This window comes from Balaenoptera ricei, chromosome 5 (genome assembly GCF_028023285.1).
Source record: "Balaenoptera ricei isolate mBalRic1 chromosome 5, mBalRic1.hap2, whole genome shotgun sequence".
Lineage (NCBI taxonomy): Eukaryota > Metazoa > Chordata > Mammalia > Artiodactyla > Balaenopteridae > Balaenoptera > Balaenoptera ricei.
In genome coordinates, this window is record NC_082643.1 from 25,669,654 (window position 1) to 25,686,510 (window position 16,857).

Here is a 16,857-nt window from a genome sequence, read left to right on the forward strand (position 1 = left end):
TCTGGTTGCTGACCCTTTCATGATCATTCAGGAAACATTTTTAAGAGTTTATTATTTTAATTAAAATAGCCCTTGTAAAAGCGTGTATGATTCTGAATATTATAGACTTGTTAAAAAAACCTTGAACTTGGAGCTACATCATCAAACTGTGTACATGAGGTCCTAGGTCACAGCAGTAGTCTCCTCCCCTTGGTGCGAAGAGGATTGGAAAAATATTTCTGATGTCACAAGACAAAATGTTTTCAAGGAGAAAGGTTATATAAAAAGAATGAGCTTGGTGGTGGTTTCTTATTCGAATAGGGCACTGTTGGGGCAGACTGACCTTGCAGGGCCAGGCCGAGCAGGTCGGAGTCAGTAAGGCTAGCAGACACTCTCCACACACGCCCCAGTCAAAAGCAGGCAGCCTCGCCACTCACCGGCAGGGCAAGATCCGGACCACATCGTTGGGCTTGTACCCTTCAATACAAACTGCACAGTTGTCAAAATCAGGCTCGGTTTCCTGCAAGAGAGACAGCACAGATGAACCTGCTTTCCTACCTTCAACTCCTGTAAACACACAAATAACAAGCCAAAGGAGAGCTGGCCTGGAGCAAGGCTTTCAACTGTCTCGGTGCCAGTTTTCTTAATCCATAATTTATTGTACACTGGTTTAGTTTCTATTCCTTCCAACCTCCACTTTCTGTTTCTGGGTTCCACTGCAAGAGCTTTGGTGAGGAAACAGTTTTTTAATGTACCATTGCTAATAATGCTACTTATTACAATCAGAGGTGACATAGCAAAGTCTCGAGGATGAGAAATACTATTCATGGAGAATTGTCAAAATGATATTTAATCTATCCATTCCTCGGGAATCTAATGTATACAACTCTTAAATAGTGGTTCCAGCTTTCTTTTCAAGGACATAAATCTCTTTCAACACCCCATAATACATTACTTATGTAATAGTCCTTGTTCTTTTATTATCCTGTTTGAGGATAAAAAAGTAATGAAAAAATATACTTTAAATTTAGTGCTGCTTTTCAATGAATTTTATCCTATTAAGCTCAATGGTATTTTTATATAGTTGAAAAACAGTAGCACATAATTAGAGAGACTAATCAATTATTCATACTAGAGACAACACCTCCTATACAAGTAGAGCTGTGAATCTCTTACGATGCCCCAAGGAGCCCCAAACCCATGTACTGCAATTCACTGCTCTAAAATTTCTCCTGGGGGAAAAATTCTCCTGGGGAGAACAGAGGCCTTGAGAGGCTTGTGGGCCTAGACTGGACTACTTTGCAGTCCTTCCTTAAGATATGCTTCTGCATTTGGCATTATGTCATCATTCTACAGCTAGGGAGACTGTTGCCTTGACGTTCGGGTTCTAGAAACTCAATTTCAGAGGGACTAAATATGCTTCTTGCATTTGCTGCAGACTCAAGTGGAGGAGATCACTCAGCATATAACAATCTTCCTTGCAAGGATTCATGGAAAAACTTTCTCATGCTGTAATACCAGCAACAGCCATTTTGCTTTTATCTTGTGGGACACTGGAATAAGGTAATTAGATTTGTTTGAATATTGAATATTGTTTCCTTCTTTGCATTGGCTTGCTGGAGAGTCCCAACTTAAATTTTGGGACCCATTTCTGCTATACGTTTCAGGTAATGCGTGTGTATACTGATTTCATCCTGGTTGCGTCTACTTTTCCTATACCTACTTTTCAATTCTTCCTCCAACTACTCTGTTGTCCTATAGTATGCATTGTATAAACTGCTTTAAATTATGTTAAATAATGATGGGTAAAATAACAGATGTTCACAGGAGAACTATTAGCACGTATTTCCCTTCCTCATCTTCTTTTCCACACTGGCTGCTAGGAAACTCGGGAGCTTCTCTGAATAGCTCCTCCCCAAAAAGAAAAGAGGCTGTTACCTTGTCACCCTTCTTGATGGTCCTGACCTGGAGCTTGCTGATTGCTTTCTTTGCTGCATCTCCCAGTCGGCGCTGAAAAACCAAAAGCTGCTTGTTAGTAATAAAGACTTGTAATTCTTAACTTTGTGTCTGATAGCATTCAGTAAACCAGGGCAGCTGTATCTGAAATCATGCACAAGTGGAAGGAATGTTAATGAAGACGGCTGGAAGAGACAGGGCAGTGATACCTGTGCAAAGGGACTTGACTCATCGCGGCCTCCTAAAGAGCTCTGTCATCGAGAGAAGCTCTTCATGCCTGAGGTTAAGCAAGTGGAATACGACATGGAAGGATCCCGCCCCACAGTGACTCCAGCGCAGGTCACATCCATGCAGATTAGCAAAACAAACAAACAAACAAACAGCTCCCTAATTTGTCACTCTAGCCACTCAATTTGTGAGACGGAGATAGCCAATTTGGAGTAGTTGCAATAATCTTCATCTCTTGTTCACAGGGTTTATTGTTTGTGTATTCCTTTCAATTTGGAATTTTTAACCAATTTCCTTTGCTTGTCTAGACCCAACTTAGGTTTATATTTGGTCTGTACTATCCTATCCCATCACCTTGTTACATGCCAATTTCACCTCTTTTGTGTGTGTTTAAGTGTGAGTGTGCACATAGGAAAATACATAAATCATACATATTCAGTTTAGCAAATAGTTATAAAGCAAAACACCTGGGTAACCATCATCACCCACATTAAGAAATAATATATTATGCACTCCTTTTTTAAATAGAGGAAGTTAGTATCCTAATGCACCCTACAATAATATAATAATAGGGCCATGAGGAAGAGTGGGAGAGGAAGAGGGTGGGGAGAGAATTATGTTTTAATCTGTTGAGGAAAAAAATGGTTTGCTTGTGCGCTTATGAGTTTTCCACATACTGTAATCTTCTCAGGTTTGTGTATTTCTAGTCTGTAACAGAAGTGTATTTGCAGCACTGAAACATATTTGAAGGACTAAGATAAATAGGGCAAACATTTAAAAAGAATAATCATCTGCTTTCACTAATTTTGTTTCTTTTGGAAATAAAACTCTAGCTTCTTTCTTTTCTTTAAAATAGTGAGCATATACTAATGAAGAGTTCATTTAGCCTAAGTACCATGCTAAAGCTTTGTAAGCTATATCACTATTATCCTTACAACAGCTCTATGAGAAAAATACCATTTTATAGAATGAATTGAGACTTAAAGAGCTTAATAAATTGTCTAATATCATAGAGTCAGTGACAGGTCAGTCAGAATCTGAGTAAAATTAAGTCTGAATTTAAAACCAAAGCTAAATTACCCCTCTCATTTTTTCACCAATTACCCAATCCACCGACCAGGTAGTCAGCCAATCACCAAACACCTACCCAGTCAGCCAGCAGCTAGCTAGCCAGCCAACCTACTAATCAGCTAGCTAACCAACCAACATCGAGCCAGCCAACCAGCCGTTCAGTCAACCAGCCAAGCAACTAACCAATCAGCTGACCAACCAATCAAAATCTATTAAGTACCTGTCATACGGCATGTCCCTAAGCATACCCCAATTAAATAGGTAGAAGAGGACATGCTCCCCTTGTTAATTAATTTTTCTCTTTGATATTCTGTCCTTAGTTTCTAAAATAATTACTGGCATTTTTAACAGAAAAGTAAGCTTTGGTTGTTTCCTAAAAGGAGACCAACATACACTTGAGACCTATAAGGAAATCCATGAGTATTGAGCAAACTAAGGTGGTGGGAAAAATAGGAAGAGGCTATAGTGATAAGTACCAAGGGGGAACATAGAGTGAGAGGAAAAGAAAAGAACTGAGATGAAACTAAACACGATGCAACTCTCTTTCCTTTCCTCTTCCTCTAGCTGGTGCCTAACCATCCTTTGGTCTTAACTCAAGCCACTTCCTCAGGCAGCTCCGCCCTCTTCTTCCAGGAGAGAGGACCCCTCGAGTCCAGATCTTCACAGCTCCTTGTACCTTTGCTTCACGGCACTGTCACAACATTTGCAAGTTGATGTTTATTTTGACGATCAATTCCTGTTCCATTTTGCTCAAGTGAGCTCCCTGAGTGCACAACTGGGTTTATTTTTGCTTCCCCGTGTGTCCCCAGCACCTAGAATAAAGCTGCCTTCAATCAGTGACCCGTGATCATTCCACACATATCTCGGATCACTTATTTTGTTCCAGGCCTAGCTCTGGGTTTTGAAACAATGGTAGTGAAAAAATATATACACTTCCCTGCCCTCTGCAGCTTACTCTCTAATGGAAACTCCATAAACGGTTGATAGGTGAATAAAATCTTAAATCCAGAGATTTTTTAAAAGCATGAAATACAACCTGAGAAATTCAGCCAGTTAATGGGAAAATTTATGGAAAACTATAAGTAATACATGTGATAAGGTAAGCAAAGCTTACCTATACCTCTTTTGAGGAGGAAAAAGATTGCATTTTGGTAGGGACTAATGAAGGGTATGAAAGTCTGCCCTGCCAGGGGAAAAACAGATGATCTAGATACCTGGAAAATATGGAAAAACCAGCTTCTGAGATATAGACGATAACTATGGGACCAGGGGAAAGCACTGTAAAGTTTAAAAAAATGCTATGACCATGTGCATGTAGCCAAATTTTGTCAATATAGGCATGTCTCTATTTCTTCTTAAGTGACATGAAAATCAGAAATACTGACTTCTGAATAAAGACGATTGTCCGTCCCACTTTCAACTATTTTCACACTAGTATTATTGGATTTCCAAAATGCAAACTAATGACAGAAGCCCATAAACATTCTTAATAAAATGGCCCAAATAAGGAAGTTGTTGCTCTTGTAGTTGGTCTCTTCTGTCTTTGGGATTTTAACTGCACCAAGTATAAATGAGAGGGAAAGCTACAGACCTTGTTCAAACCAAGTCTTGTATGTAGTTGAGCAGAGAATCTAGGGACTGGAGCAGAAGATCATCACAAAACAGACTCTCTCCTTTGTGCTCCTTAGAAATGCAGAGTGATGTGATGCTAATGGAAGACTTAGGGACCGCCTCAGGTAGATGTAGGGACCAGCTTGGGCAGATAGGGACCACCTCAGGTTTGTACAGACCTGTTGTTTCAGGCAGGGATTCCTATCCCTTCTCCAGGATGCTCCTATAGATTTTCTCTAACCCAACCAGATCCAAATCATATTATACTTTTCACTAAAAATTGTCAGGAGTTGAGCCATCTTGGTAATTAGATTTACTCATCAATTTGATTGAAACAGGTATAAGAAAATATTTACCAAGGTTACTGGTTCCTTGACAAGAATGAAGATAAACAGCTTTATGGAAAATAAACACAGAGCCATTTATTAGAAGAATAAAGTCTGACATAAACACCAACAAGGATAGTAAACAATGACAGACTCCAACCCAAGATGTATAATTTAGGAGATAAAATTTAGTTATCTCCTAAATACTTAAGAAACTGAGAAAAATAAGACATCTCCCTCTTGTTCCCCTCTGTGTTATAAACAGAAATGCAGTCAAGGTGAGAAAAAACTAGGAATAAGGATGCCAAAACACAGCATCAAAATCAAGTTTATGTTCCTCTTATCTCATTTGGTTGAATAATTCTGTATCATCTTTGCCTCTTTTTTTTTTCCTGACAGCTATATTTTCTAATCATGATTACTGTCATCACCAACACGAACAAGTGGAAAAATAACTAAGTGTCCTTATGTTCTAGGTGAAGAGAGGACATTATAGACATAAACAGAGTTGGTCCCGGTCATCTGGATGCTCATGTGGCCATGGGTGACTCAGCCACTTCCTGCACTTGCTCTAATACATAATAATGATTCTCCTGGGCCTGCTTGATGGGACAGAAACCACTGCACAGCAAGTCCAATCAATTTCTATGATGCAAATCACCCCTCCATCCATTTAGAAATATGGATAAAAGAATTAGACTCTTTTGGCGGCCATGGTGACTCCACAGGGTAAGGACTTAAAGCTGTTTGTGCACACAGGGCATGAGGTAAAAACATCAGGATTATTTCTGGGGGGAGGTGTTGTAGAGGAGAAGGCAATGGCTTGGGAGTAAGAAAATCCAGCTTTCAGTCCTCTTGCTGGCACTCACTGACTGTGTGACTTTGGGCAAGTCACTTCAATATTCTGGACCTTAGTTTCTTTTATCAGTAAGCTTAGGTATGTAAAGCCATGTCATTTCCAGCTTTACCAGCTCATCATCGTCAGCCGCACAGAACAGAACTGGGAGGCAAAGATCCTTTGAGACCTGAATTATCGAAACACAGTAAATCAATGGCTAATGACTTCACTGAATACTTGCCCTCTATCCCCTGAGGACAGTGCAGCGTCAATCAGGGACCACAGAAGCATCTCCACTTACAGACCCTCCCTGGATGGCAGACACTTGACCTACTCCTGTCCCCTCCCTTTCTCTTTTCCTGTGAAGTTCAAGTTTGTTTTAAATTCCATTACTTCTTTTGTTCCAACATCACTTCAGCACCAAGATGTGCGAAAGACATCAAAGGGACACGGGCCATGTACATGCAAATAATAGGAAAAGGTATTCTCAGGGAGAGGTAACTCTTTCAAGAAAGCTTTGTTGAATGTCATTACCAGACCTTACATGAAACAATACAAAACAGGTCTAGTTTCTTCGGGTTAGCCTCAAAGGCAATATTGTTCATGAAAAACAAAAAAGAACCTGATTTAGTTTATCTGATCTGCTCATATTCGAAAGAGCTGCCATCTACTAGGAGTCCCGTGGTTTTCAGAATGCAGACCCAGTCCTTGTGTCTGAGGTGGGATGTCCTAGGAGACAGTGAGACAATGTCCCAGGGCATCACCAGAAGGCAGGCTCACAGGCCACAGGCACAGCCACGGCAGGAATGCTGCTGGCGGGCTTTGTCCTGTAGGGTTTCTTTTTCTTTTTCTTTTTTTAAAAAATTTATTTATTTGTTTTTATTTTTGGCTGCGTTGGGTCTCTGCTGCTGCGCACGGGCTTTCTCTAGTTGCGGCAAGTGGGGGCTACTCTTCGTTGTGGTGCGCGGGCTTTAGGTGCGTGGGCTTCAGCAGTTGTGGCACGTGGGCTCAGCAATTGTGGCTCACGGGCACTAGAGCACAGGCTCAGCAGTTGTGGCGCACGGGCTTAGTTGCTCCGCGGCATATGGGATCTTCCCGGACCAGGGCTCGAACCTGTGTCCTCTGCATTGGCAGGCAGATTCTCAACCACTGCACCACCAGGAAGACCCTGTCCTGTAGGGTTTCTATAAGCAGGATAAGAATTAGTGAACAGCAGCCAAAGTGGCACACCTGGGAAATGGGGGACACAGGGATTCTTAACCTCCTGGTGGGGAGCAGAGGGCTGCCCAGGGTGCACACCGGTGTTTAGGATCAAGAGTCAGTCTCGGATCTGGCTCCCCGCCTCAAGGTTCATGAAGAGGTCCCCAGGGCTTCCCTGGTGGCACAGTGGTTGAGAATCTGCCTGCTAATGCAGGGGACACGGGTTCAAGCCCTGGTCTGGGAAGATCCCACATGCCGCGGAGCAACCAGGCCCGTGAGCCACAACTACTGAGCCTGCGCATCTGGAGCCTGTGCTCCGCAACAAGAGAGGCCACGATAGTGAGAGGCCCGTGCACCGCGATGAAGAGTGGCCCCCACTCGCCGCAGCTGGAGAAAGCCCTCACACAGAAACGAAGACCCAACACAGCCAAAAATAAATTAATTAATTTAAAAACCAAAAAAAAACAAATGTTCAAGTACAATTGGTGTCTAAAAAAAAAAGAAGAGGTCCCCAGACGAGAGGTCATTCGTTGGTAGAATAAGGAGTAACCTTTAGCATCCTCTCTGAAGCCCCATGAGGTGGAGAATCTTAAATCAGATACTAGAAAGGGCTTAGCAATCAATCCTTACTTCTAAAGCCAAAAAGGGCCAATCTTCAAACGGTAGAATGGTAGGGAGTTGCTCACGTTTCCTGCTGTGACTGAAGTGGGGCTGGCGGCCCTCTTGGTGGGCCAGGTCTCCTCAGTACCTCAGTACTGTGAAGGGAGCTTTGTCCGCTGGCAATCACTCTACCTTGAAATCAAAAACCTGGCTGTGTGCCCTTGAAAAAAAAATCACTTAACATTTCTCTCTCTCAAATTCATTATGTCTCGTGTCCTTTTAAATTCTAAAAACTATGATTGGGAGTTTGGTATTGACATGTACACACTGCTATACCTAAAATGGATAACCAACAAGGACCTACTGTATAGCACAGGGAACTCAGCTCAATATTCTGTAATAGCCTAAGTGGGAAAAGAACTTGAAAAAGAATAGATACATGTATATGTATAACTGAATCACTTTGCTGTACACCTGAAACTTACACAACACTGTTAATCAACTGGACTCCAATATAAAATAAAAATTAAAAAAAAACTATGATTCTCATATCAGGCAGTCAGCATTCTCAAATAGATGAGTAGAATGGCCACGTATCTACTGCCTCCCAAATCCTTACAGCTGTGGTTTCCCATCTGCAGCCCTTCTGAGAACTGGGGTTCTCAGGGCTGATCTGAGAGGTGTCTGGGTGATGCGGGGTAGAGGTCCACCCTGGTGACATCCGTGGGCTATTTCCTTAAAGTACTGATCCAGGGCCATCATGAGACTTGTGAGGAGAGACAGAGAGACATGGCCTAGCACTTAAAAGCCACCTTGGCATGTGTTAAATGGCCAGCACAATGTTCTTCCTAATCATCATAGGACCTTTCCATCTCTGAGAAGTGGGCTGTGACCTGCAGCTTCTCTTCCCATACCGCCTTCGTGCTTTTACTCGTGTGTGCTTGCACACTTCACAGGTGTGAGTGTGATAGAAAAGGCTTCTTGTGCCTGAGCACGATTTCCTCGCTTCCTCTCGCCTTGCTCTGCCTGTCTGGCTGGACCACTGTTCCTATCTCTATGATTCAGACCCGGTTCCTGACTCCAAAACCTCTAAGCGCTTCCTGCACTGGACTGTCCTCCTGCCTCATGACCCCGCCCGGCCCAAGTCTCTGATTCCACTTTGCTCCAAAACAGGCGTTAGATACAAACACTCTACTCGCCTTTAAGTGGTCCCAGCTCCTGACACTTCAGCCTTGACAGTATTCTAGATCCTTACCTAGCTGCCTGGGAGGGTCCCATTTGTGTTTGGGTCTCTGTTTGATTATGTAACAGAGAACCCTGGGCCCGGTCGGAGCTGAGACCCGGTTGGTCGGAATGTGACATGATGAAAAGCAGCCCCCCTACCGGTTCCATGTGTGCTCTGGGCCAACCTGTATCCTAACCCATGCAGGATGCTTCCACGGGCTCTTCCGGGCCCCAGGCCTTGTTTGGGAATGGGGGACAGGAGTCCAGCTACCTCCTTGAACTCTGTGGAGAGGGAACTTGAAACAGTCAGGCACTGGACTCAGGCATCCACAGGCTGGCTGACAGCAGGGTCCCCAAAGCAGCCTGGCCCTGGAGAAAAGATGACAGGCCTCCAAGAAAGACAAGCCTCGCGACTGAAAGTCACGGCAGAGCAGTGACCCTGAGCCAAGGGACAGTGCATCCAGAGGGAGCGTGAGGCTGTGCCTGGTCTCTGCAAACCAGCATCCTTGCTGCACCTGCCTCAGAGGGCCTGCAGGCAGGGGAAGGTACAAGGCGAGGAGGGAATGGTTTCAAATAGTGACACGAATTGGGAAGAAAAGAAAACAAATGCATAAAATAATATGATGGAGGGAGAGAGACCGGGGCGCGAGTGTACATCAGGCTGTCTTCAGGCCTCTTCTCTGGATGCCCACTTCCAGGGGGCGCTCACCCTGTCCTGACCATTTAAATGGGATCTCTATACCGATGACTCTTGTATTTCCACCTCCAGCTCTTCTCCCCTAACCTCTCGGCTTGTATAAGAAATACCTACCTGGTATCTCTATCTAATAGGCTTCTCTTTTTTTCCCCCAATGTTGATTTAGTACCTGTTTCCTTTTTTTTAAAATTGAAGTATAGTTGATTTACACTGTTGTGTTGGCTTCTAAAATTTCACATCTCCATACCCAAATTCCAGATTCCCCAGCCCTTCAGGATCTCTTCTGTTTTTCCTATTTCAGTTAATGCTGTAAGAACTGACCTAACTGCACCCTTGATTCTTCTCCTTCCCTCACACACATGATAACCATGTGATTATTATCTAAACTGGAACACTTGGGAGAGTAAAATGGGGGTTATTAATAATTAGGCTGGTACAACAGGTATAAACTAGGATTTTTATATTCTACATCTAATCCACAGGACTTTAAAATATTGCCCTAATCTGATGCCCATCTGGCTTCTCCACCTTGCTCCCTCTAATCCAAACCCATCACCTGTCATCTTGACTCCCGTACAGCCCTCCACATGGGCTCGTATCTGTTTTTATGTGTATTGCCTGTTGATGCCGCTACAATATATGCTATGTGAAGGCAGAGTCCTCGTGCATGTAATAAATGTGGAAAGGTACTTTTCTTATTTATAGACACAGAAATTTCTGGAAGCATAGAAAGGGAAGTGCTAAGACTTGTTGCCTCTTGGGAGACCTAGAGGGAGGGAAATGGACAAAGAGAGTCTGAGGGGGGAGAATGCTTACTTTTAAATGGATGCTCTTTTATTTTGCCTGTTTTTTTACAGTGTGCATACACTGTTATTGTTAATCAAAACACACTGCTTCATGGGAAGTTTTTCTCCAAGAATGCCAGATTCTTTCTCTGTAGTCTATTGATATGCCTTCCTTTTCCCATACCTCTGAACAAAAAAATCCCATTTTGTTTCAAACTGTGTCACCTGGGACATAAAGCCCATATCTAGACTTAACTACATGTGAGTTATTAAAAAATGGGGCTATTTAAATTTGGGGGGGAAATACTATTTTCTAAGAATTGCTTTATCTTTAAAAAGACAATCCAGGTTGGAGTTTTTTGTAGCACGAGTCACCCATTTTCCTTGCTTGGCCCTGCAATAAACCTTTCTCTGCTCCAAAAAATAAAATAAAATAAAATAAGAACGATCCAGTTAACAACTCTCGGATAACCAATCACACATATCTTCTCATTGGATCCTTGCATCAGGCCTGTGGGGATGACCCATGGTCATTCCCACTTTATTTTTTTATTATTTATTTATTTTTTTGGCTGCACTGTGCAGCATGTGGGACCTTTGTTCCCCGACCAGGGATCAAACCCATACCCCCTGCATTGGGAGCACACGGTCTTAACCACTGGACCACCAGGGCAGTCCCCATTCCCACTTTATATGTGAGGAAATCTAGGCACAGAAAGGTGAAGACCCACATAAGATCATACCACTAGAAACTGCCAGAGTAAAGATTTGAATCCAGACCTGACTCCAAAGCTGTGTGTTTAACTATTACCTTGCACTGGCACTATCTTGGTATAGTTGCTTTAGGAAACATGGCACTCCAGCCAAATCTCCTTCTCCACTTTAAATTGTGGCCCTTAGTCTCCATGTCATCATCTACCTCGCTGTGAGGTTACTAACATAAAGAACATCTAGCAAATCTTACTCTGTGAGAAACTGCATTGAAATGATGTGAAAAGGCTAATGATTGTGTAAGATGATGGTGACTTTCCTCTAAGTGTGATCTCCACCAAGCCAAGCAGAGACTGAGGTACGCTTCGGGCTAATTCAAGTTGTCTCTCTATCACACACCTGAAAGGTTAGATACTTCACCAATGTAATATTAATGCCTTTGATATTCCATTTCAGACTGTGAGCCTACATCTAAACCGAGAGTTACTCTTTCTGAAAGGCCAATAGTGCTTCAGTAAAAATAAATGACTTCAGTTCACCTGATGGTTAGTACAGCTATAGCTTATACAGCTGTAACTTTCTGCTGAATGGAACGAAGCACTGCCCATCAAAAGAAAAATATTTTTCTAAGGGAAATTATATATTCTTATTCCACTCATAAAAGGGCTAAAGTATGGTGTCTATTTTGATCAAGAAACAGTGCTAACTTTCAGCATGATCCAAATTCACTGAGTAACCTGAAGGCAACATCCTGTAATTCAAGGAAGGGAGCAGAGTAAACACTTAAACCCCATCCACTTCTAATTTGCTTTTCACATACATCACAGAGTATGCATAGGCCAAGACAGAAATGCAATCTCTATCTACCCGCACAAAGTGAACTAGCAATTGAAATAGTTACTCAACCAAGTCAAGCCTAAAATTTCATCCTTACCTCAATTTCCCAATGATTGCTTGGATTATCTGTAGACTCAAAAAGATAGGGGTACCATTTCTATTCATCATTGTTGGATCAGCTGGTAAGTGTCTTTGCAATAACTGATTTATATTTGTATGGTTTCTTCAAATGTAACCCTTAGGAATCAGTGGAACTGAACATATTTGTTCTATATCTAGTTTCACTGCCTTGTGTCTAACTGGTAATAACTGTCCACTTAAATTCCAGAATATTCAGTAAAAGTGGCAAATTTGGAATTGTATGTAATCGTTATGGAATCTATATGATAGTAATAATGACACCATTCATTGAGAGCTTTGTAAGTGATTGATCATGTTCAGGGACTTTAAAATATAAGATACATTAAGCCATTTAATCCTCACTATAACTATACAAAGAAGGTATATTCCCATTTAGTTTAGAAAACTAAAGCATAAAGTATCTTGTCCACTTGTGGCAAGTGGTGGAACCCGAATACTAGGTAGTCACCAAAAATCATGTTTCAAAGATTATTTAATGATGGGGGAAATGCTCACCATTTAGTAAAAAAAAGAGAACACAAACTTACATGTCTTACATGTGTGTCTGTATCTCATGCATACATAGACACATATATGATGACATTTTACTGAATATATATATATATGGAGTTAAAAGTCTGAAAGGTAATGTACTCAGTTGTTAACAATTCAGTAAGGTGATGGGTGATTTTGTCTTCTCTTTTAGTATTTTTCTATGATTGCCAAAATTTATTAGAATAAACATGCATCATTTTGAGAGTCAGAAAAAGCAATAAAAATGTTTAAAAAAATTGTTCCAGAAGCTGTAGAAAATTTAAACAGACAAATTTCCATAAAATAAATAGAAAGTCCAAGAGCTGTCCTCCTAAAACAACTTAGAATTTATTGGCTTACAAAAAGTGCTATAATACTTTAAGGATCAGCTAATTCCAGGACTGTTTAAAATGCTCTAGAACTGGGCTGTCCGATAGGGCTTTCTATGATGATGAAAGTGTCCTATCTATGCTGTATCTATTCTAGTGGCCACTAGAAATGTAGCTAGTATGACTGAGAAGCAGAATTTTACATTTTATTTTATTACAATTAATTTAAATTTAAATAGTCACGCATGGCTACTGACTACCATGTTGGACACTGCAACTCTGGACTACAGAAAATGGAGGAAAATTTGCAAATTCTTCTTAAAAAACCAGTATAGCCATTACCTAAACATGATAAAAATGTAAACTATGGACAAATTTCACATGTGAATATCCAGGTAAAAAATAAATAATGTACCACATAAGATATGATCAAAACAATCTAGCACACATTAGAGGATTAGCATGTACTGGAAATTCAGGATGGCTCAATATTAGGAAATCCATTAATTTAAACCACTCCTATTAATAGATCAAAAGAGAAAACCCAGACTACAGCTCTTGAAAAGGCATTTGTTAAAATTAAAAGTACATTCTTGATTAAAACTCTGAATAAAACAGGACTATGTTGACATTTATATAACATGTTAAATATAGATCTTAACCTAGAAGACAGCATGGGGAAATAATAAAATTGAGAAATGATAAAAACGATCCATTAAACTCAGAATGTTCCCATTAAATACTGAATGAAGAGTAATATGTTCACTATTACTACTATTACTTTAGTTGATTCTGGAGGTACAAGTCAGTGAAGTCAGATAATAGAGAAAAAAAGGAGTTTTAAAATTTGAAAGAAGTAAATTATCATTGATTGCATATTATTAGTATAATCCTGATAAACTAATACAAACAATCACAAGTACTACAATGTAGTGCTTAAAAGCATACACTCTGAAGCCTTGCTGTTGGTTCAGTTGCTGTCTCTATTAGTAACTAGCTGTGTGACCTTGGGCAACTCATTTAACCTCTGTTTCCTTCTCTGTAAAATGAAGAAAACAGAATTATCTGCTATAAGGTTATTAAGAAGATTAAGTATGTAAATATATAGAGAGCTCTTACAACATGCCTGCATTTAATATATACTATATAATATCACTATTATTATGGTAATAATAATAATTTAAAATGGTAATAAATTATAAAATACATAAATTACTAAATTATAATAATGTACAAAATAAACATAAAAAAATCAAAAGACTTCCCCATATGAAAAAGGGGATTTCATTTATAATTGCAACACAATGACCTAGGAATAAACATAAGAAGAATGTGCAAGATTAAATGAGGATATTTTGAATGCTATTAGGGAATAAAAAGAATAGTTGAATAAAGGGAAAACATATACTACACTTCGATAGGAAGATTCAACATCAGTAGGTTATAAACTCCTTCTAAATTATTCTATAAATTAAAAACCTAGCTAAAAGTGATTCTAACATCATATAAAAGTAAACATGAAAAAAGTGAAAGAGCAATAAAAGAAGATTAGCATGAACAGATATGAGGCATATTATGGTGCTAAAATATTCAAAATAGTATGATATTGGAATGTGAATAGACAGATTAAAGCTACATTTTATAGAGCATAGAAATAGAACCGAATACATATGGGGCTTTAATATATGCTAGATGGGGGAGGGTTCTGCATATGAGAAGGAAAAGATTAATTATTCAATAAATACCAGTTACAAAAACTGGTAGGCAATCTGAAACAAAAATAATGTTGGCTCTGTACTTGATTCCTTACACTGAAATAAGTTCTCTGTAGATTAAAGTTGTAAGCATGAAAGTGAAATAAAAAAAGCAGTGGAGGAAACCATGAGATACAGTTTTTCTATAGTCTTGGGCTATAGAAGATCTTATTATATAAAACTCAGGAGCTATAAAAAATTGATAAATTCAGTTACGTAATACCCCCAAATTTCTGCATGGTAAAAAGCTCCAAAGATAAATCAAAGACAATGACAACTTGGGAGGAAAAAAATGGAATCTGTAGGATTCCCCAAAAAAGGGTTAACTGCTCTGACCAGTAAAGAGCTTATACACATCAGTATGATGTGACCAACAGCTCAATTGAAAAGTGGTCTAATAATGTAAGCAGATACTTCATAGAAAAAAAAAAAATCACCTTTTTCTATTTTATGTTATTTGTGATAAGAAAAATGTGATACCATTTTTAACTTATTAAATTGCATACAACAAAAAAGCTGTAACATTCATTTGGTGAGGATATGCGTAAATAATGTTTGTTATTAGTATATTGTTGTATATGTTAGTATAAGCAGTATTAAATTAATACACTACTGCACGAATGTCATTTATATTAGTATAAACAGTATTACTATATTGTTGGTTAATGTATAAATTGGTTCAACCTTTCTGGCAGACAATTTGGCAGTATCTATTATAGTTTAAAGTACACATACTATTGCCCTAGCTATAAAACTTCCAGAACTTACCATACAGATATACTCACAAATGTGCTGTGTCACGTGTACATGTTTGTGTGTGTGTGTTTTGGTTTTTGGTAAAAGAAAACATGTCCATTAATAGGAGCTGGTTAGATAAATGCGGCATATGCAGAAAATAAAACATTATATAGCATACCTCATTTTATTGCCCTTCACAGATACTGTGTATTTTACAAATTGAAGGTTTGTGGCAACCCTGCATTGAGCAAGTCTATTGGCGCCATTTTTTCTGGCAGCATTTGCTCTTTGTGTCTCTGTGTCACATTTTGGTAATTCTCACAATACTTCAAACTTTTTCATTATTACTATATTTGTCATGGTGATCTGTGATCAGTGATCTCTGATGTTACTATTGCAAAAAGATTACGATGAGTTGAAAGCTCAGATGATGGTTAGCATTTTTTAGCAATATTTTAAAATTAAGGTACGTACATTGTTTTTTTAGACATAATGTTATCGCACACTTAATAGACTACAGTATAGGGTAAACATAACTTTTATGTGCACTGGGAAACCAAAAAATTCCTGTTAACTTGCTTTATTGAGATATTTGCTTTATTGCAGTGGTCTGGAATGAAACCCGCAATATCTCCAAGGTCTGCCTGTACAGTTATTAGAAATGAGAAGGCAGCTTGGGTTGAGTGTTGATAAGAATTAATCTCCAAGATGAAGTGAGAAATATGGGTACAGAGTTAAGTGTGCTATCATTTGTTTAAAAACACACATATACACACACACACACGTTTGTAAGCACATAAAATATCCCTGGAAGAGAAGATATTCCAAGGAGAAGAACTGCTTAATTGAGGGACAAACATGGGAAAGCAATTACTTTTCACTGTATACCATTTTGCACCTTTTGCATTTTACACTGTGTAGGCACTGTCTGTTCCAAAATTAATTGTTTTTTAAAATACCTTTTATTTTTTGTCTCCTTCTGTTCACAAGGAGGACATCCTGGCTCTTTCCACATTATGTTGATACAATTAGCATAATCTCAGCTCCCTTCCTCTTTCTCCATTTATTTTGTGCCTAAATAAGTAAATAATTGTCCCCCAAATGAGCAATAGGAATGTGGGACAAAGCACTTCCATGTTACAGAACAATGTTAGCAAAACATCAAAATATGTGTACTTGGAAAAGATCTGAAAAACTATACAGCAAATGTTAACAGTGTTTATCCTGAGTCGGGGCATCATAGATAATTTTGGTTTTGGTCTTGGTATTTTCTGTGATTTCCAAAGTTTACACAATAATATGTCTTATTCTGGTAATAA

At 39.5% G+C, this 16,857-nt stretch overlaps 1 protein-coding gene across 1 annotated transcript in view; it reads right to left on the bottom strand.

Annotated features, from left to right (window-relative positions):
* Positions 1-16,857, bottom strand: part of RNF150 (ring finger protein 150) — a 251,064-nt gene that overhangs the window by 76,185 nt on the left and 158,022 nt on the right. Inside the window, exons 3-4 of the mRNA XM_059922523.1 lie at positions 1,918-1,989; positions 417-499 (exon numbers count right to left, since the gene is read on the bottom strand). Coding sequence (XP_059778506.1) covers positions 417-499; positions 1,918-1,989 — 155 coding nt within the window. The remainder of the gene's footprint in view (positions 1-416; positions 500-1,917; positions 1,990-16,857) is intronic.